We start from the raw sequence: 21248 nt of genomic DNA on the forward strand, positions 1-21248 counted from the left end.
GCACCTTTGCCAATACCTCTCTCCTGACAATGTACTTACATGCCAACTGTATTAAAACTGCAATATCTGTTCCCCATAAATGCCCTGGTGAAACACGCATATTACAGAAATGGGATACGCGTTCACTCTTCTAATCGGTCATTTAATTGTATTTATTGAGCGCTTACTGTGTGCAAGGCTCTGTACTACGCGCTTGAGAGAGTACAATACAACAACAGACACATTCCTGCCCACAACAAGACGGGGAATCCACCTCTCCCATCACACCATGATTATTCCCAATAGTACTTTCTCTACTACATTTCCTAGCCCAGTTTTCAATGAACGCAAACACTGAATCAATACCCCTTCCCTTGAGAAACAACAGCACCAATGTGCTTTGCTTTTCTTTGCTCCATTTCATCTTATTGCACCCGGAGCTGTTCCCACCAATCCTCACAATATCCCTGTGAATTCCAAAGACAATAGGGTTTCACTAACAAGTTAACTGCACAAAACATATAATAGACCTAGCAATGACCTAGAGTTAAGAAAAAGTTCGCCAAATAAAGCTGCCACTGCAAAACGTGCACTGTGTCCGAAACCCTGCGCACTTACACAAACCATTTATTCTCCATAATTTCCTAACGGCATTCTATCCAAAATGTGCAGTGAAAACAGACATTATGGCCAAAAGGAATGAATTCAGAAAGACCTTGCAAAAGTTTAGCAACCGAGGAAGAGGCGGAAGGGGGATGCCCAGGAGAATGCTCACAGATCTCTAGCTAAATAGGTTTTTCAGCCTTGTCAGGAAAACTGGAACATTTCAGGGCCTTCAGGAATTTCTCAAGGCACTGGAAGCGACTCCTAAAACCCCTGCCCAAACCAGGACATCTGTTAATTCAGTACACATTCCCTTGTTATACTGTACTCGCTCAAGCACTTAGTACAGTGCCTCGCACAGTAAGCGCTCAATAAATACGATTAAATGAATGAATGATTAGAAGAGCTAATGCATATCCAATTTCTGTAAAGTGCACGTTTCAGCAGGGCATTTATGGGGAACAGATGTCACAGTTTTAATACAATTGGCATTTTACGTACATGGTCAGGAGAGGTATTGGCAGAGGTGCAGAGCTCCTTTGCTATTTAATTCAGCACCCCAACCCCCAATAAAGACGGTACGAAAAACAACAAAACCCAACAACCTTCGGCAGACGCTTTCTCAACCAGAAACTTGCTTTCTTCAGCTTTCTTTCCCGTCCTCGCAGATTGTAATAGCCAAGGCACAGTGATTGCGGGTAATTTCCACTTTTTTGCTGCTTCATATTTGGAACCCTCGGGTTCTTTCAGCACAAGGTGGGTACTGGCAAACATGCCTTTTTTGGGATTAGCTTTGCGGACGAAGAACTCTTGAACTCTGAAATTCATATTTTAAAACAAGTACACGCACAAATTTACTCGGTCTACATGGAAGAAGAGCTTCCAATGCAATTGATAAGCTCTGTATTAAAGAGGAATACTGATACAAAGAACATTGATCTTCAAGTTATGAACAAATTAAAAAAGGAACAATTCATAAAAAATTTGGTACCATTAAAAAAAAAATCAGTCACATTCTCTTCTCCACATTTTTTCCATTCCAGGCTGGAGTCGTCAAGGTGACAAAGAACAACAGAAATGACTGGTGCAGAGTAAGTCTTTTTCATTGTACTCTCCTAAATGCTTAGTACAGTGCTCTGCATATAGTAGGTGCTCAGTAAATATCACTGATTGAATATATTGAGGGGGGAAGGGGGACACGTACATAAAGCTGGCTTTGCTCCAGTGCATTTAAGGGCCTGGAACATACACTGAAAGAACTGTGCCTACCTAAAATAGAAACTGCCCATAAAAACATCAAAATATTCATTTTCCCCCTTAAAAACTCCCAGTTACTTCTTTACGCTGAGTTCAGAGATAAGGAAAGTTGGGCACTAATGCCACTTGTACATCAGGAAGAGGCAAGTGATCTCTCACTCCAGCTGTGCTTTCAACTGTGTTTCCTGTTTCCCCTCGACACAGGTCGAGAGAAAGTTTATGCTCCACTACTGTGGTATGATGTCCAGGGCTTTGTGCCCTCCAGTGCCCGATTTGGTCTTTCGAATTTTTAGCCTGCGGCAAATGAATCCATAAACAAAATATGAAGCTACTCTAGGGAGGCCTGGGAGAAAGAAACAAGCATTTTTCCAAAACATTATTTTTTCTTTTCACGCTGCATCTCTGCAAAGAATAAAATAGAGTATTTAAATGGGGATTCGAATCCATAGACAGCTTTTGCCTTGAAACTGTCCAGGACTGACTCAGTCTGGAGAATGCTCCTCAAAATGGTCAGAACTAATATTTTACAACGAAAGAAGAAACGAGGATGACTCAAAGGGTGCAACCAACTTCCTCATTATGACATTCCTGCTCACAGCACTACCAAATGCAACAGTTTAGACCCGGCTGCAGTTTCTAGTAGCTGCTGCGAGAATGGGGGAGAAAAATATTGAGTGGCATTCTTTAGTACTTTGAGCTTGTCCTCTTAGACTCAGGGCATGGAGTTCCATCATAGTAGGTTTTGGGGGCAACATTTAAACTCACTATCTTACTAAGAAAACCCCCCACAGACAGTCAAATGGGTGAGACAAAGACATCGGAAGGGGGCCATTCTAAGAACAAAAAATTCCTGGGTGGCAAGTGTGACGTGCCAGAGAAATAAGGCTTAATTCCCTGCATTGAGAGGGCTTCCTGGCCTCTGAAATCTCCCCAGAACTCTAGCACACCTTCCAGTTCAGGAGCCAGACTGCTTAATGGGTATATGGTGCTGGAAGTAGAGGGGAACATTTCTCAATCATTCATTCAATCACTCGTATTTATTGAGTGCTTTCCGTGTGCACAGCGCTGTGCTAAGTGCTTGGAAAGTACAATTCAGCAATAAAGAGAGACAACCCCTGCCCACAACGGGCTCACAGCCCAGGCCAGGGGAGACAGGCATCAACGTAAATAAATAGAATAATAGATATATACGTATAAACATGAGTGCTGTGGAGCGGGGAGAGGGGGGAAGACATCTGAACAATTCAACCTCCAAGAAATAACACACGCATAGTTCTATTCGATACTTCTTAAAAGGCAATAAACTGTACAGGCACCCTAAACATACGCATTCAGCTTGTAAGTTTTTCATCATCATCATCATCAATCGTATTTACTGAGAGCTTACTGTGTGCAGAGCACTGTACTAAGCGCTTGGGAAATACAAATTGGCAACATATAGAGACAGTCCCTACCCAACAGTGGGCTCACAGGCTAAAAATACACCAAAACCCAAAAATCCCCCTTATTAGTTGATTAACAAGATGACAAACTTTAAAAGAAGTGGCATACCTTGCTCCAAGCAGATTTGCCAAGTAGACCAAGGAGTCTCTCTCTGCCCCGGTAAATTGGCTGAATGAAAGAACACAGTCTTCTAAAGGGGTTTTCCCTTCCATTACTGGTAGTGGCGTGAAAAGAGGATTTGACTCTGGGTCCAACAAGATCTGATGCTCAATGCACATACCCTTAAAAAATAAAGAGCGATATATGAAATAGGACACAAGCCAAAAAAGATCAATTCAGCAGATGCTAGCTTGACTACGTTAATTCCGGTTTGGACAGTTGTTTTGATTAAGGCCAAAATTGCAACTAATTGGAAATTTAACCGTTACACCGTTATTTTCAAAAGTTAATTTTCATCAGTAATTTGTTATTTTTCAGAATACCGCGGATATTTTTAAATGATTCTGGAAAGTCAAATTGAATCTCGAACCACTACTTGTTCTCCCTATCTCGCAAGCCTTGGCGTTCTCAACTCATCTCTCTCATTCCATCCACGTACTATTAAGGTCTCATCTCCTCCAAGAGGTTTCTCCCAATTAAGCCCTCTTTTCCCTGGCTCCCTCTCCCTTCTGCGTCGTCTACGCACTTGGACCTGTGACCTTTGGGCTTTTGATCTTTGCCTGATCCCCAACCCTGCAATTAAGTACATATAAGTAAATTATATACTATAAATTACGTATTCATGCTAATGTCTGTTTCCCCCTCTAGACTGTACACTCTTTATGGGCAGGGAATGTGTGTTTGTTACTTCTTTTATACTGCACTTCCCCAAGAGCTTAGTACAGTGCTCTGCACATAGTAAGTGCTCAATAAATACCACTGATTGATTGTTCTTTATTTCTTAAATGATCACTGAAAAACTAAAAATGATGGAAGTTTGATACGAAATGAACATGAGCAGTCAGTCTAAGAAGGCTTCCTTCCTAATTTCTGCAATGGCCAAAAGGCACAAGCAAGCTGAATGATTAAACCAAGAAACAAACAGGAAAAGGAGAGTAAAAGTAAAAACAAGCCTACTTGAAAAATGATTTCTCTAATCTAGTATGCAAAATGATAAAAGCAGTAAACCGTCTTTGTTTTAGAATTTACAAACAAACCTTTGATCGTAGCAAAGTTCTTGCTTTTAAAAGTATTATTTGTTCATTGACAAAAGTCAGCTGCTAGTTTCCTCTTACCAGCCATGTGTTTGTAACCACTTCTCCTACAGTTGACTCCACTTTACACCCCAGTAAAGGAACCACAGCATAGTCAGCAATGATTCTTTTCTGGAGGGACACAACTTTCCCAGCATTTTCTCTTATAGCATCTGAAATACAAGGCTCATCATCTTCGGAAAAACCCACAACGAGGAACCTTTTCTTGCTGAACAACCCGCTTTCAATAATCGAACAGGCCTCAGGAAGGTAATTGCGACTGGAAGATCGATCCTCCTCTCTCCAAAGGATATGAGTAGAATCGTTATATTTCCCAGCTTCAGATTTCTCAGCTACACCTGAAAAATGGGGGGAAAAAGTACTTCCGGTTAAGGGAAATGAATACATTTCTGCATTTTTAGCACGGATGTTAGGGACAAAATATTTCTGTTGGCTACAATTACTTGACAACTGCGGATTTAAAATTCTGTACGATGAGAATTCACTCTCCAATTGGAAACTGTCTTAAATAAGGCACCCTGAAATTCAGGGTACACCATTATGTACGCGTTGGAACAGGGATAAAGAACCTGGAAGTTGGAGAAGGGACAGTGTACCTCCCTCCTAAATCACTGCCCCAATACCCACCCTTCCTATGTCCTTTCCAATAACTCCATAAACTCCATAAACTTTAGACCAGAGTGGGACTAGGGCCGGGGGGAAGGGGAAAGAAGGGGCAGTGCAGTCCCTTCCTAAAATGCCAGCATCACCCAATCCTCCATCCTGTCCCCATTCCCATGGCGTTGGCTGCTACAAGAGAGGATGGCTACAGGGAGGATGGAAAAGGGCCAATGGTGGCACTTGCAGCAAAGACAGAAAAGTGGAAAAATACTGAAGGATTCGGTGGAGGAGCCCGGGGGGATGGAAAACGCTACATTTCTGTTGCTGGAATAGAGAAAGGGGCGAGGAAATCTGCAGTGTATTTTTACTTATCTACTTATCCGTAACGCTCGGCAGGCACATTGGGAGGTGATTCTGGAAATGCACGGAACTCTAGGGGCAAAATGTACCCCCGATAAAATCATAACCACCACATTTTCAAGGAGTGTGCCTGTATCCTAGTTTTCTGTTTTTATTCCGGCACTTTCCAAGACGCAGAAATGATATAAGCTGCTTTAATTAGGGGGCTTCGGGGCACTTGAGTCCCCTGGACACCTGAAGATACTGAAGCAGCAATAAGACTACAGATTACATTGTTGCTGGGTTAATAGAGGTTCCTCCAGATATCTGGATAACTGAGCTTTCGTATTTTGCAGGCTCCTTACAAGATAGCAAATTCTGTAACGAGGGAATTACGCGAACTGAGGCACAACCTAACACAGATGCCGGGAGACCAAACAGAGAAGAAATGTGAAAAATATTCTGAGGCCTTCAGACCAAATGATCTTGGCATCACTTCAGCTTCTCAAACCTTCCAAGTATCACTGTATCTCCTATTATTTCTGCCCCAAATCAAGCCCCGATGAGTGGGCCATATACAATAACTATCTTCACTTCCACTCCAGCAGCTCTTTATATAACCACTGAAACCTGGTTTTCTCCTTTGTACCAAGACCACGCTCACCAGGCAATCCTCTTAGCCGCAACTAATGGGCTGTATTCAGTCCTAATCCTCCTTGAACACCTGCCTGCTTTTGACACTTGTCTACTATCTTTTAAAAGTGTTAATCAACTTTGGTTTCAATCACTGGCACTTGGTGAGCCGTTCTTGACTCTCCTGTTTTCAATCCCTTGCTCTTGGCTCCATCTCTATGCAGCCGATGCCCAGATCTAGATCTCCAGCCCTGGAGATCTCTCCTTCCCTGCAATCTCGCATTTCCCCCTGTCTTCTAGATACATCTAACTTGGATGTCCCGCTGACACCTCTAATTAAACATGTCCCAAACCGAGCTCCTTATCTTCTCACCCAAACCCTGTCCTTCAGCATCTTTCCCAAAACTGTAAACAACACCACTATCTTCCTTACCTCACAAGCCTGTAACCACTTTGTTGGACTCATCTCTCTCATTCCACCTACGTATTCAATGTCACTAAATCCTGTTGGTTCTACTTTCGCAACATTACTAAAATGTGCCCTTTCCTCTCCAAACTGCTACCCTGTATCTGCCTCCTTGCTCACCTCCCAATTGCCTGTCTCTCCCCACTCAAGTCCGTACTTCACTCGACTGCACGGATCATTTATTAACAAAAAAGTTCAGTCCTTATCTCCCCACTCCTAAAGAACCTCCAATGGCTGCCCATCCACCTCTGCATCAGATACTCCTTACCACTGGCACTCAATCAGGTCGTCCCATTCTAACCTCACCCAATCTCCTGCTACAGCGCAGTCCACACAGTCCGCTCACTGTACCCCAATCTCGTCTATCACACTGCCGACCCCTAGCCTGGAACTCCCTCCCAGCCTCCATGTACACCAGACCACCGCTCTCTCCACCTTCAAAGCACTATTAAGCCTTTCCCAGTTAAGCCCTCTTCTCCCCGGCTCACTCTCCCTTCTGTGTCACCTATGCGCTTGAGTCCTTTGCGCTTCTGATATTTGCCAGACCCCTAACCCCATAGCACTGACATACATATCTTTAAATTATTTAATACAAATTACTTATTTATTCACATTAGTGTCTATCTCCCCTTCTAGACTGTAAGCTCATTATGGGCAGGGAACATGTCCGCTAATTCCGTTGTACTATACTATCCCAAGTGCTTAGTACAGTGCTCTGCACATAGCAACCGTTCAATAAATATGATATTGATTTTGCCCTTCTCCCGCCTTGTAACTCCCTTTCACTTCCCATTCATCGGACTTCAGTTCTCCCCATCTTCAAAGCCCTTTTGAAAAACCAACCTCCTCTGGTAAGCATTCCCAACTAATTTCTACCAGACATAGTTGGGCTATCCCAACAACCACCCTTAGTACTTATATTTATGTACTCGTGTATTCAATTTCATTTTTCTGTACTCTTACCACTACCAATTGTATCATTTTTTCCTCCTGCTCTTCCTGAACGCATATAATCAACATATGCCTATCTCCCCACATCACATACTGTTAAGTTCTTTGGGACGAGGGACCATGGCTTTTATTTCTACTGTGCTTTCCAAAATGCCGAGCACTACGCTTCACATTTGGTAGGTGCAAAATAAACATACTGACTGAATAAAATACTTTACATTAAAATCAATCTCGGGAAGCAAATTCCAATTTGCACTGTGTTCTTAACGAAGAACATACTTGCATTGTAGACTATAATTTTTTCCTTTCCTTTTCAATGGTATTTATTAAGTGCTTACTATGTGCAGAGCACTGTACTAAGCACTAAGGAGAGTACATCACTGAATATAAACTTTTAACTGAACACCGCTGGCATAGTTTCTAACGTGCCTTACCAGGCAGAGGAGAAGAATTTCAAAGAATAACACTGTGATCAATTGGGACTGTCTCTATATGTTGCCAACTTGTACTTCCCAAGTGCTTAGTACAGTGCTCTGCACACAGTAAGCGCTCAATAAATACGATTGATTGATTGATTCTGGAATCTGGTGTTTTGAGTGACTTTAGGACAGTTAGATATCCAAAATGAAAGACCCAGAAGTAACAGTTGATTAAAAAAAGGCCATTGAGAATCAAAGTAAACTTCTTGTGAATAAGAAGTTGAAATTTCTTTGTTCTTGTTCATGATTTCAGTTTAAAGGCCTTTACAAGAACAGATGAATGCACCACCTTCACTTATGCTTGGTAGACATTTAAATACCCTAACAAATAGATTTCAACACGTACCAACTTCTCAAATTCAGGCATATCTCACCGGCTTTCTGAAAACCTGGTTGAGAAACATCAGCGAGATGAAGTCTAACAAGTTGCTTTCCTCAGCAAGATGTCAGGCCTATTGTTGATAAAAGCCTTCTTTGAACTGAGACACTTTCTATCATCAGTAGAGTATATTATATTTAGAAACGATGATTGCTTAACCAACTCCTGAAAATGTTTCATAAGCAACTGACATTTGGGAGCTAGCAGAGTTAACTAAAGATTAAAGTCGGGCAAGAAAGATAGATAAGGAGCACTTGTTTAAAAATGAGGTATACATACATATGCTACCTTATTAAAACATGAGACTTCTTAATAATCGCAAATCTCTCCTAAGAAATGATCGGCTCTTACCTAATGTCAAGTCATTTTTCTCATATTGAGAGAGTAGGTCGTCATCTGCCTGCTGCTGCACCTCAGAGGCCACAGACTCTTCCTTAGGTGAATTGCTCTTTCTTTTGGAAAGGGCAGGTTTGATTCCAGGTTGCTCTGAAATGGAAATTTCCACTGCTCGGTAGTTCACGTGAACATATGGCTCCTCGGAAAGCAGATAGCCCTTACTGAAGCACTCCAGCAGCCATTTCGCTCCCACTACATATGGCCTGTGAAGAGAGTAAACGGAAGCAAGATACACGGAACTGTCATGAGGGTGACAGTTAAGGATGACACTCACTGGTGGACACGTATGGATGACACTTCCCGGGTGGGTTGGGGCCCTGGGGCTTCCCTCACTCCCTCCTCCTTCCCTTCAGAAGCAGCGTGGCTCAGTGGAAAGAGCCCGGGCTTTGGAGTCAAAGGTCATGGGTTCAAATCCCGAATCCGCGAACTGTCAGCTGTGTGACTTTGGGCAAGTCACTTCACTTCTCCTCAGTTACCTCATCTGTACAATGGGGATGAAGACTGTGAGCCCCCCGTGGGACAACCTGATCACCTTGTAACCTCCCCAGCGCTTAGAACAGTGCTTTGCACATAGTAAGCGCTTAATAAATCATTACTATTATTATTATAATGGCCATGGTACACAGAAAAACTACACTGCATATTTAACGAAAGGTATCTCAAGTCCTACCCTCTCCCCCATACGTCCCCAAAACAGAATACAATATTGGTCTAGAAAAAAAACACTCATTTATTCAAAGTGGGTCTAAATGTCCTGCCAAAAAGCAAGCTGTTTCGTACTAGCATTACACATTTATGTTTAATAAAGATTTCATGGGGGGCACACACATTTGGTCTCATGGCTTTTGGTGTACAGCTTCTCCTAACTGGAGTTGGCTTCCCCATGCGCCGCCCCCGACTATTTTCCTCACAGAGCCACCAAACTTCAGCTACGCTGCAGAGACCACCAGTGATGGCCCAGCATCCTGGGGGTTTGGTCCAGCCTCAGTGGTTCCTCCGCCTTTGCCCTTATCCATCCTTGCCCTCCGACAGCACATCTGGTACTCTCTTCCCCATTCTGACCGAGTTCTCTATGAACTGCGCCCACACCCCCCCAGCTTAATCTCCTGCCTCAGCAACAGTCCAACCCAAACTTTATTAATATGAACTTTTACACCTCAATTCTGTATTACTGACATTTTATCGCACCACTTTTTGCATACGTTGTAGCTCAGTGATTTTTAACAGGCCTTTAGAATATTCACTTTTAAAATGTTAATGAGTTATGTCATTTTGCACTTAACATTTCTCAATTTACAAGAAGTCATTACCACAATAGAAACTGCTTTGAAATAAAAGCTCTCAGAACCTGTGCGTTGACTTATTCCAGAAGTGCTTCAGTTCATCATCAAAGTCTCCTATAATGACATGAGTGACATCTTCACTGAGCTGATTAAAACGAACTCCACCACCACAATTAATAAGTCTTCTCAGCTTATCTAATTTTCGGCCACTGAAGCCACAAAGGTATATCTGCCAGGAAAAGAAAACATTGGAAGACTACTTGTTACAGGCTGAGATACCGGTACTTTCATTATTTTACTTAATTGGAAAAATAGAAATTTACATAGCCTCACTTCAAAAGCAATGTCATAAGTCACACATATTACTAATAATGATAACAATAATAATTTTGGAATTTGCTAAGTGCTTAATAAGTGCCAAACACTGTACTAAGCACTCGGGTAGACAGAAGATAATCAGGTTGGACAAAGCCCTCGTCCTGCACAGGCTCACAGTATTAAAGGGAGAACAGGTACCAAATCCCCATTTTACAGATGAGGAAACTGAGGCACAGAGAAGGTAAGTGACTGTTCCAAGGTCACATAGCAGGCATGTGACAGAGAGTTGGAATTAGAACTCAGGTCCTCAGGCTCCTAGGCCCACGCTCTATCGACTAGGCCTTGCTGCTTCTCCATTACTTCACTGCCATATTAAGTCAACTGAGAAGCTGCTAAGAGGAAGGCATGGAAGTCGGATAAAATGATCACTCATCTTATTAAAACTGCAAATGGCAAATCCACAAAAAAATATCTCCAATTTGGCTGGAGATGTAGTAGATGGGATTCTGGGGTTGCCCTGCAACCTACCATTAATATAACTATTTGGAGCATTTTGCTCAAGCAAATAGGCAGTATATAATTTGAGTGCCTATTTTATAAAACAAAACTCACTAGGTAGAATCCTGTGAGAGAGAGAGAGAGAGAGAGAGAGAGAGAGAGAGAGAGAGAGAGAGAGAGAGAGAGAATGTACAAATGCACCTGTGCAATGGCTAAAAAGGGGCAGAAGCCTTTGGAGAAGAATGTAAAGAGATTTTCTATATGTGCCAACTGTGAAATGTTCCTGGACACACTCCCAGGAAAGGAGTTTGGATTACAGATGAACCAGTCAGTTCCAGGGGAAGAAAAGATAAGAGATCTGACAACTATTGGGTGCACAAACATTTTGAACACTCATAGACAAGGAGAGAGAGACACAGAGACAGAGAAATGTTCCTGGACACACTCCCAGGAAAGGAGTCTGGATTACAGATGAACCAGTCAGTTCCAGGGGAAGAAAAGATAAGAGATCTGACAACTATTGGGTGCACAAACATTTTGAACACTCATAGACAAGGAGAGAGAGAGAGAGAGAGAGAGAGAGAGAGAGAGAGAGAGAGAGAGAGAGAGAGAGAGAGAGAGAGAGAGAGAGAGAGAGAGAGAAAATGTACAAATGCACCTGTGCAATGGCTAAAAGGGGGCAGAAGCCTTTGGAGAAGAATGTAAAGAGATTTTCTATATGTGCCAACTGTGAAATGTTCCTGGACACACTCCCAGGAAAGGAGTTTGGATTACAGATGAACCAGCCAGTTCCAGGGGAAGAAAAGATAAGAGATCTGACAACTACTGGGTGCACAAACATTTTGAACACTCATAGACAAGGAGAGAGAGAGAGAGAGAGAAACAGACAGAGAGAGACAGAGAGACAAAGAAATGTTCCTGGACACACTCCCAGGAAAGGAGTTTGGATTACAGATGAACCAGTCAGTTCCAGGGGAAGAAAAGATAAGAGATCTAACAACTATTGGGTGCACAAACATTTTGAACACTCATAGGAGAGAGAGAGAGAGAGAGAGAGAGAGACAGAGACAGAGACAGAGACAGAGACAGAGAAATGTTCCTGGACACACTCCCAGGAAAGGAGTTTGGATTACAGATGAACCAGTCAGTTCCAGGGGAAGAAAAGATAAGAGATCTGACAACTACTGGGTGCACAAACATTCTGAACACTCATAGACAAGGGGGGAGAGAGAGACAGAGACAGAGAGAGAGACAGAGACAGAGACAGACAGAGAGAGAGACAGAGAAATGTTCCTGGACACACTCCCAGGAAAGGAGTTTGGATTACAGATGAACCAGTCAGTTCCAGGGGAAGAAAAGATAAGAGATCTAACAACCATTGGGTGCACAAACATTTTGAACACTCATAGACAAGGAGAGAGAGAGAGAGAGAAAAAAAAAAAAAGACAGAGACAGAGAAATGTTCCTGAACACACTCCAGGAAAGGAGTTTCGATTATAGATGAACCACTCAGTTCCAGGGGAAGAAAAGATAAGAGATCTGACAACTACTGGGTGCACAAACATTTTGAACACTCATAGACAAGGGGGGAGAGAGAGAGAGAGAGAGAGTGAGAGAGAGAGAGATAGAGAGAGAGACAGAGAAATGTTCCTGGACACACTCCCAGGAAAGGAGTTTGGATTACAGATGAACCAGTCAGTTCCAGGGGAAGAAAAGATAAGAGATCTAACAACCATTGGGTGCACAAACATTTTGAACACTCATAGACAAGGAGAGAGAGAGAGAGAGAAAAAAAAAAAAGACAGAGACAGAGAAATGTTCCTGAACACACTCCAGGAAAGGAGTTTCGATTACAGATGAACCACTCAGTTCCAGGGGAAGAAAAGATAAGAGATCTGACAACTACTGGGTGCACAAACATTTTGAACACTCATAGACACGGGGGGAGAGAGAGAGAGAGAGAGAGAGTGAGAGAGAGAGAGATAGAGAGAGAGACAGAGAAATGTTCCTGGACACACTTCCAGGAAAGGAGTTAGGATTACAGATGAACCAGTCAGTTCCAGGGGAAGAAAAGATAAGAGATCTGACAACTACTGGGTGCACAAACATTCTGAACACTCATAGACAAGGGGGGAGAGAGAGACAGAGACAGAGAGAGAGACAGAGACAGAGACAGACAGAGAGAGAGACAGAGAAATGTTCCTGGACACACTCCCAGGAAAGGAGTTTGGATTACAGATGAACCAGTCAGTTCCAGGGGAAGAAAAGATAAGAGATCTAACAACCATTGGGTGCACAAACATTTTGAACACTCATAGACAAGGAGAGAGAGAGAGAGAGAAAAAAAAAAAGACAGAGACAGAGAAATGTTCCTGAACACACTCCAGGAAAGGAGTTTCGATTACAGATGAACCACTCAGTTCCAGGGGAAGAAAAGATAAGAGATCTGACAACTACTGGGTGCACAAACATTTTGAACACTCATAGACAAGGGGGGAGAGAGAGAGAGAGAGAGAGTGAGAGAGAGAGAGATAGAGAGAGAGACAGAGAAATGTTCCTGGACACACTTCCAGGAAAGGAGTTAGGATTACAGATGAACCAGTCAGTTCCAGGGGAAGAAAAGATAAGAGATCTGACAACTATTGGGTGCACAAACATTTTGAACACTCATAGACAAGGAGAGAGAGACACAGAGACAGAGTGCATGTGTGTATAAGAGACGGATGGAGGAGCATATGCCAGTAGAGAATGAATCAATACAATTGTGATCTGCTTGTAGAAATACCAGTATGTTCCTTCACTCTATTATTCTAGAGTAACAGATTCTGGGAAAATCTGTGAAAACCACTGATGACAAATAAATTGCAAACTTCTTTAGCATTGATGACAGGAAACCCAAACGTTCTGGTGTTGGGGAAAGATGTTCAATATTAAATTCTCTAAAAGCAGAGTACAGTTGGAAAGGCACTTGCGGAGGAGTTAGGAGGTGCATTTCCTGTTTCGGCTATTTTGCCCCAACTTTTCTGAGCTTCAGTTCCCTTTCCTCAGCTGTTAAACTGGGATAACCTCATGAGGCTGCTCTGAGAATACTACATGGGATACAGTCCCACTTCACTCTTCAGGATCTGCAGGATTAATATGTGACCCCTGGAGTCATGGAAGAAAAAAACTTTCTTCTACCCTTGTTCCGCATTCTCCTCTGGCACTGTAACACTGGTTTTGAGCAGAGAATTACTGATCAAGTGCCAACAGCCTTGAGGCCACTAGCAATGCAATTGCCATATTCATTCATTCAATCGTATTTAGTGAGCGCTTACTGTGTGCAGAGCACTGTATTAAGCGCTTGGAAAGTACAAGTCGGCACCATATAGAGACGGTCCCTACCCAACAACGGGCTCACAGTCTAGAAGGGGGAGACAGACAGCAAAACAAAACATGTGGACAGGTGTCAAGGCATCAGAATACATAGAAATAAAGCTAGATGCACAACATTAACAAAATAAATAGAATAGTAAATATGTACCAGTAAAATAAATAGAGTGATAAATCTGTACAAACATATATACAGGTGCTGTGCGGGTGGGAAGGGGGAGAAGAAAGAGGGCATCTCAACAAGGGATGCCCAGTTATTTATGGCAAAAATCACTGGAATCCAACTACTCCAAAACCAGCCCATTTCAAACCCCACTTTCTCTTTCCCTCCTCGTGAGTCATAATAATAACTGAAGTATTTGTTAAGTGCTTTCTATGTGCCAAGCACGGGGGTAGATTCAGTATAATTAAATAGGACAGAGTCCCTGCTCCTCACGGAGGTAAAGCAGAGCAGATATTTAAACCCATTGTCAGGTTAGATGAGTGAGGCAGAGAAAAATTAAGTGACTTGTCCAAGGTCACACAGCAAGCAAGCTGTGGATCCAGGACTGTAACACAAATCTCACGCTCTTTCCACTAGCCATGCTACTTCTCACGCACGGGGGGGCTTTGCTCTTCTCCGGGAGTACACAGTTCTCTGATCAGTTTAAGGCAAAGAAGAAAATAATTTCTTTTTCTCTGCAATCACAGAAAGGGCTTCCCTCCGCTAATTTATTTTAGTCTGATCACCTATATGCAGATTAGATCATTATATTCATTGTATCTGAGATTTTGAATGCCCTAAGCAGGGCTAATATCCACATTATCCCTAGCATTTTTAAATAGATTTCCAAAAACAGACAAAATAAACATACTCGGCAACCATCCAGTAAATCTTCTGGTGCTTGTACAGTGCTGACATCCAGATTTTCTAAATCCTCCAGGAGAGAATCCAATTTGCTGTTTAGAGCAGAGGTAAATGCAGACTCATTTATGCAACTTGAATTGATATTAGAAATATGGCTGACATCTGAAAGGGTACGACCTTAAAATTTAAAAAAGAAAAATTTCCATAAATTCAGATCCATTAGTTTTTTCCATTTTCGGCATCCTCCCCACTCATAAATCCTGCCAACTTCTTACCTAAAAAAGATGTATCATTTTCAAAAACAGAATTCTTTCTCCTACAAAAGCAAGCTGTGAACAGGAAAATGAGGAACCTATATCTAACATGTTACAAATCGATTTAAAAATCAATTTAATTCAGAATGGAGAATTTTTTAAAGGGTAAATCTGAAACCGACGGCTTCATGGTGTGGGAAAAAAATCTTACTTTTGTGAACATTGGTGATGGTTGATTAATTTTTGGCTAATATTTTCTTTTTAAAAAGTGATATTTCCTTAATACATGCTCTTCAAATTCAGAGAACACAGACAACTTGTAAGAACTGCAGCTAAACCTTTCAAAAGTGCTAATGCAGAGTCTTCAAAATTTGCATTTCTAAGTTAATTACCAAATGTTATTTTTAATTTTTATGAATTTCAAAAATGAAACCCCGCTAGTTTCCTCCTGTCCCGGCAACTCTCTTGAACTAAGAGATAAGAGCCAGAAACAATGCTGACATCGACTTTAAAAATCCAGCATCTTGAACAGTTGTGATATAAAAGGCATTTTCTATAATGCAATTATGACTGAAAGCAGCCCAAAAAATGAAATTCATCCTTGATGATTCCAAATAATAATTTCAAAGTTCTTTTCAGGAAAGTCTTGAACCACTGAAATCCCACCAGTAAGAAGAGGGAAATAAGTAGTAGGCCATGACATAGGAAACTGTAACAGTAAGCAGAAATGACACGGAAAATGGAAATGGTAAGCAACCTCTTTATAATACTTCTGTATTATACGGTTAATTTGAATTTTAAAAACCCACCACAAACAACAACAATAGACCCCAAATAGACTGACACTACTGTCGTTCTTAAGGAACTTGGTATGCTGTGAAAGAACACCTGTGGTTACTAGTGCTATTGGTTGGATAGCAGTTCTGTTTAAGTTTCTAAGAAAACCAAAGACGTAAGGTGGGACTTACTATCGGCTTTGTTGGTCTGGCCAGTGGGAGTTGAAGTATCTGGCATGTTCTTTGTTTCGGGCCTGGGTTCTGTCTTATACATAACCTCATCTTGACAAAAACCTCTCTCAATACTGTCGAAAAACCACTGGATGGTCACACAATGTACATTCCATCTTTTGGCGCATTCGTATTTCTGGCCTACAGAGCACAAAAATCAATACAGCCCATTAAAATCACTTCACAGAAATACTGAAGAAAAACTCACAAAGGAAATTAAACATCACTGGGAAAACAGCTGGCACGCAAAGCCGTGTCATAATTCTTTGTCGATGTTAATTTCCTCAATACTCATTTTCCATTTAGATTTCAATGAACATCTTTAGCAGTTTCAGGGCTGCTGCCTGCCTCTACTTCTGGTTAAATCGCTTGTTAGGGTTGTTATTGTGGCCGTGAGAACCCCAGAACCCAACGTGGCCGCCTGCCTCGATGACCACATGTGGAGCTGTGAGAAACTTGTGGCTCCTGCTGCCTCGTGAGTCTTTTCTGACAGCAGGAACACATCGCTGCAATGCAGAAGAGAGCTAGAACACCAGGATTAGCTATGGAACAATACACTGAGGGATCTCCAAACAAATCAACACTGAAGGTACCTGGATTATATCTCACTAGGAGCCAACTTAAGGGCCGATTTGATGAACGGCTCTTAATTAAACTGGAAAGTGATGCCCAAAGACTCTCAAACCCGGAAACGTCACCTGAACATGAGGGATTTAGCAACGTTTCAATCCTACTGAGAATATCAGGCTGTGAATATCAAGAAGCAGCGAGGCTCGGTGGAAAGAGCCCGGGCTTTGGAGTCAAAGGTCATGGGTTCAAATCCCGGCCCCGCCGACTGTCAGCTGTGTGACTTTGGGCAGGTCACTTCACTTCTCTGTGCCTATAGTTACCTCATCTGTAAAATGGGGATAAAAACTGTGAGCCCCACGGGGGACAACCTGATCGCTTCGTAACCCCTTCAGCGCTTAGAACAGTGCTTTGCACATAGTAAGCACTTAATACGATTGACTGAATGAATGAATGCCGCCATCATCATTATTATCATTATTGTAAGTTTGAAAAAAAAATGGAAAAGATACAGAAATTTTGAGAATTGTACCCAAGTCAGAGCAGCATTTTCCCCAATTTATTTTCTCTCAACATGCCTGAATCAAGTCCCAGCCAGGAGTGCGGATATAATCCTGACCTGAAGTCACAGACAGGACCGCTGGGGCTTAGCCTCACTTCCAGCTGGTGTCAAGGCAGACATGCAGGACACAAAAAAACTGCGCAGCATCACTCCCGCAAACTGGAGAAAACCTAAAAATAGTAGGGCAAAGGGCCACCCTTCTCCTGCCACGACACAGAGCATTTCCCCGCCCCGGCAACCCAAAACGGCTTTCCAATAGGCCTATTCTTCGGAGCCTCTGCATGACCCTGGTAGGGTACCTACTGAAAAGAGCCAACCCACTTTCAAAGAGCTTTATAAAGATATCTCCTGAGCCTGACTCTGTCACTAATCACAGAATTGCTTAAAAGTCTACAGCATGAAGGTGCCAGTTCAGTCAGTCCTCTTTGAAACGTGTTTACCTTTTGGTTCTTGCACCACAAGATGAGTGGTTTCATTCATCTTTAGTTGGCCCATGTACTGGCCGCCGTGTTCTATCGTAAGTCGCTGAACCTCCTTCCTGTCCAGACTACTTAAACCAGTCACACAAATTGTGCAGCCAAGGAATAAAGGGCACCGAAACTCTTCTGGGTCTACATCCTTACATCTGATAATACTGCTTGGGGAAAAAAGAATGGTGAGAGACAGAAAGAATTACATCTATCAAATGCAGCTGGAAAACACAAAAAAAACCACAAAACCGAAACATCTGATAAAAAGACCTGGCACTCTACCAAAACCATTCCTTGATTCAGGATAAGGATTTACTTGTACATATTTACTACTCTATTTCTTTTGTTAATGATGTGCATATAGCTGTAATTCTATTTATTCTGACGGTTTTGACACCTGTCTACATAATAATAATAATAATGGAATTTGTTAAGCGCTTACTATGTGCAAAGCACTGTTCTAAGCGCTGGGGGGATACAAGGTGATCAGTTTGTCCCACGTGGGGCTCACAGTCTTAATCCCCATTTTACAGATGAGGTAACTGAGGCTCAGAGAAGTTAAGTGACTTGCCCCAGGTCACACAGCAGACATGTGGGGGAGCCGGCATTCGAACCCATGACCTCTGACTCCAAAGCCTGTGCTCTTTCCATTGAGCCACATGATCTGTTTTGTGGTCTGTCTCCCCCTTCTAGACTGTAAGCCCGTTGTTGGGTACGGACCCACTCTAGATGTTGCCAACTTGTACTTCCCAAGCGCTTAGTACAGTGCTCTGCACACAGTAAGCGCTCAATAAATATGATTGAATGAATGAATGATAAAGGTATACTTTCCATCAGCCTAACTTTTCTTAGTCATAACCACACCAAAGTGAGACTTTCTAAGAAAAGTGAACAGTTCTGTTGGCACTTGGCTTCCATTAGATCTGATGTTTCAGAAAGAGGCTCAATTTCTAGAAAATTTTTAGCCAGGAATTACGGATTTCCTTTTGGGGGAAAAAATACTTTCCAACTTTCCATGTCCTGCTATTTTAAACTCCGAGGTTAGTAGACTGGTTTTTTTTTCCATGTCACGTTTCTGTGTTTTGGACTTCACTTTCAATTTCAATCGTACTTACTGAGCACTTACTGTGTGCAGAGCACTGTACTAAGTGCTTGGGAAGTACAAGTTGGCAACATATAAACTTTAAAACTGCTACCCTCATTCATCTACTAAGAAGATTAAAGTCCCTCCTAAGATAGTTCTGGATATAGGCAGGGGATCAGCACTGCCACTGTAACTAAAGGATCCTCAGCATTCAATGCTGTATGATTTTGGTGTGCTGATACTACGCCATGGTGGGGAGATTAGTGGTATTTCCTGCATGTTTACTGTGTGCAGGGAACTCTACTAATTCTTGGGAGCATACAATACAGTAAGTAGGCATGATTCCTGCTCTCGAGGTGCTGACAATCTAATGGGAAATAATTTATTTTAATCTAATTCCAGAAATAGCATGTCCAAGATGATATTCCCTACCTATTTTATTTCCAGAATCATTTTACTTCAAAATAAAAAGAAATACTGTTCTCTCTGTGTATTAATGAAAAAGCAGAACGTGACTGGCTTAGTCTGTTAAAATAAACCAAATCAATCATATGTACCATGACTGTAATACTGTATTTATATATATATAGCATATAATATTCTATAGTAATGTATATAGTAATATATAGTGTATATAATTATACTATGATACTACTATATATTATTATATAGTATATATAATACTTTAAGCAGCAGCATGCCCTGGTGAATAGAACACAGGCCGGGAGTCAGAAGGACCTGGGTTCTAATCCCACCTCCACCACTGGCCTGCTGGATCATCTCGGGAAAGTCGCTTTACTTCTCTGTGCCTCAATGACCTCATCTGTAAAATGGGGATTGAGGGATGCCAGGTAATGATTAGGATAAAGTCATCAAGCCCAGGCAGACATTCCCGTGCCACATTTCCTCAAGGACAGAAACATTTCCCTCAATTTGGCAGTTGAAAATTCAAACTCAAATCCTCTGCTAGCCTTTCAAGTTAATTTTCCTTCTTTCACTGAAATTTCATTGCATTTCTTCGTTCTTTTCATTGCAAAGATGAATATTTAGTGGATGAAAATTCAAACTCAAATCCTTTCATAGCCTTTCAAGTTAATTTTCCTTCTTTCACTGAAATTTCATTTCATTTCTTCGTTCTTTTCATTGCAAATATATTTTTAGTCAATATTTCATGAAATTTCATTTCATTGCTTCGTTCTTTTCATTGCAAATATATTTTTAGTCAATATTTCATGAAATTTCATTTCATTTCTTCGTTCTTTTCATTGCAGATGTATTTTTAAGTCAATATTCAACTCTCTTTTTTGCCATATATTACCCCAGCTAAGCGGGTATACTCAGGTTCAAAGCAGAGAGGAGATATTAATAAAAAATGATAATACACTTTAAAAATAGGGGTGTTTGTTACGCACTCACTACATGCCATGCAGCGTGGCTCAGTGGAAAGAGCCCGGGCTTTGGAGTCAGAGGTCAGGGGTTCGAATCCCGGCTCCGCCAATTGTCAGCTGTGTGACTTTGGGCAAGTCACTTCACTTCTCTGGGCCCTCAGTTCCCTCATCTGTAAAATGGGGATTAAGACTGTGAGCCCCCCATGGGACAACCTGATCACCTTGTAGCCTCTCCAGCGCTTAGAACAGTGCTTTGCACATAGTAAGCGCTTAATAAATGCCATTATTATTATTATTGTTATTATTATGCACTGTGCTAAGGGCTAGGGTAGATACAGATGAACAGAATTCCTGATCCACACAGGGTTCACAGTTTAAGGGGAAGGGAGAACAGGTACTGAATCCTCATTTTAGAGAGGAGAAAGGCTGAAAGAAGTTAATTGACTTGTCTAAGGTCTCACAGAAACAGGTGGCACAGCTGAAATTAAAATCTGGAAGTCTTGTGCTCCTTCTACTCCTAGGCCATGCTGCTTCTCTGATGAATAATCGGTACCACACAATGGTCTCATTCAGCTGCTTTGTTGCAGATCATTCTGCTGCAGGGGAATAGCTGCAATCACACCACCCCACAATAAGAAGGTAAATCTACTGCCTTTCGACTGGCATTTTCCTCTCCATCCAGACATAAATTAGGATGCAAGAGAGAATGCCGGGATCGAAGATGTGGGTTTTCCCTAGATGGCAGAGCAGAGAGTAGTGTCCTCCTCAAAGAAGAAAATAAAAGTTGATGGCCGTTTTGGTTGCATTTGCATACATAAAG

The 21248-nt window shown here is 41.9% G+C and overlaps 1 protein-coding gene across 1 annotated transcript in view; it reads right to left on the bottom strand.

Annotated features, from left to right (window-relative positions):
• Positions 1-21248, bottom strand: part of TOPBP1 (DNA topoisomerase II binding protein 1) — a 54459-nt gene that overhangs the window by 17921 nt on the left and 15290 nt on the right. The window contains exons 6-13 of the mRNA XM_038770657.1: positions 17927-18123; positions 16319-16498; positions 15104-15273; positions 10127-10290; positions 8734-8981; positions 4557-4873; positions 3391-3563; positions 1188-1399 (exon numbers count right to left, since the gene is read on the bottom strand). Of these exons, the coding sequence (XP_038626585.1) occupies positions 1188-1399; positions 3391-3563; positions 4557-4873; positions 8734-8981; positions 10127-10290; positions 15104-15273; positions 16319-16498; positions 17927-18123 (1661 nt within the window). The remainder of the gene's footprint in view (positions 1-1187; positions 1400-3390; positions 3564-4556; positions 4874-8733; positions 8982-10126; positions 10291-15103; positions 15274-16318; positions 16499-17926; positions 18124-21248) is intronic.

This window comes from Tachyglossus aculeatus, chromosome 2 (genome assembly GCF_015852505.1).
Source record: "Tachyglossus aculeatus isolate mTacAcu1 chromosome 2, mTacAcu1.pri, whole genome shotgun sequence".
In the NCBI taxonomy this organism is placed as follows: Eukaryota; Metazoa; Chordata; class Mammalia; order Monotremata; family Tachyglossidae; genus Tachyglossus; species Tachyglossus aculeatus.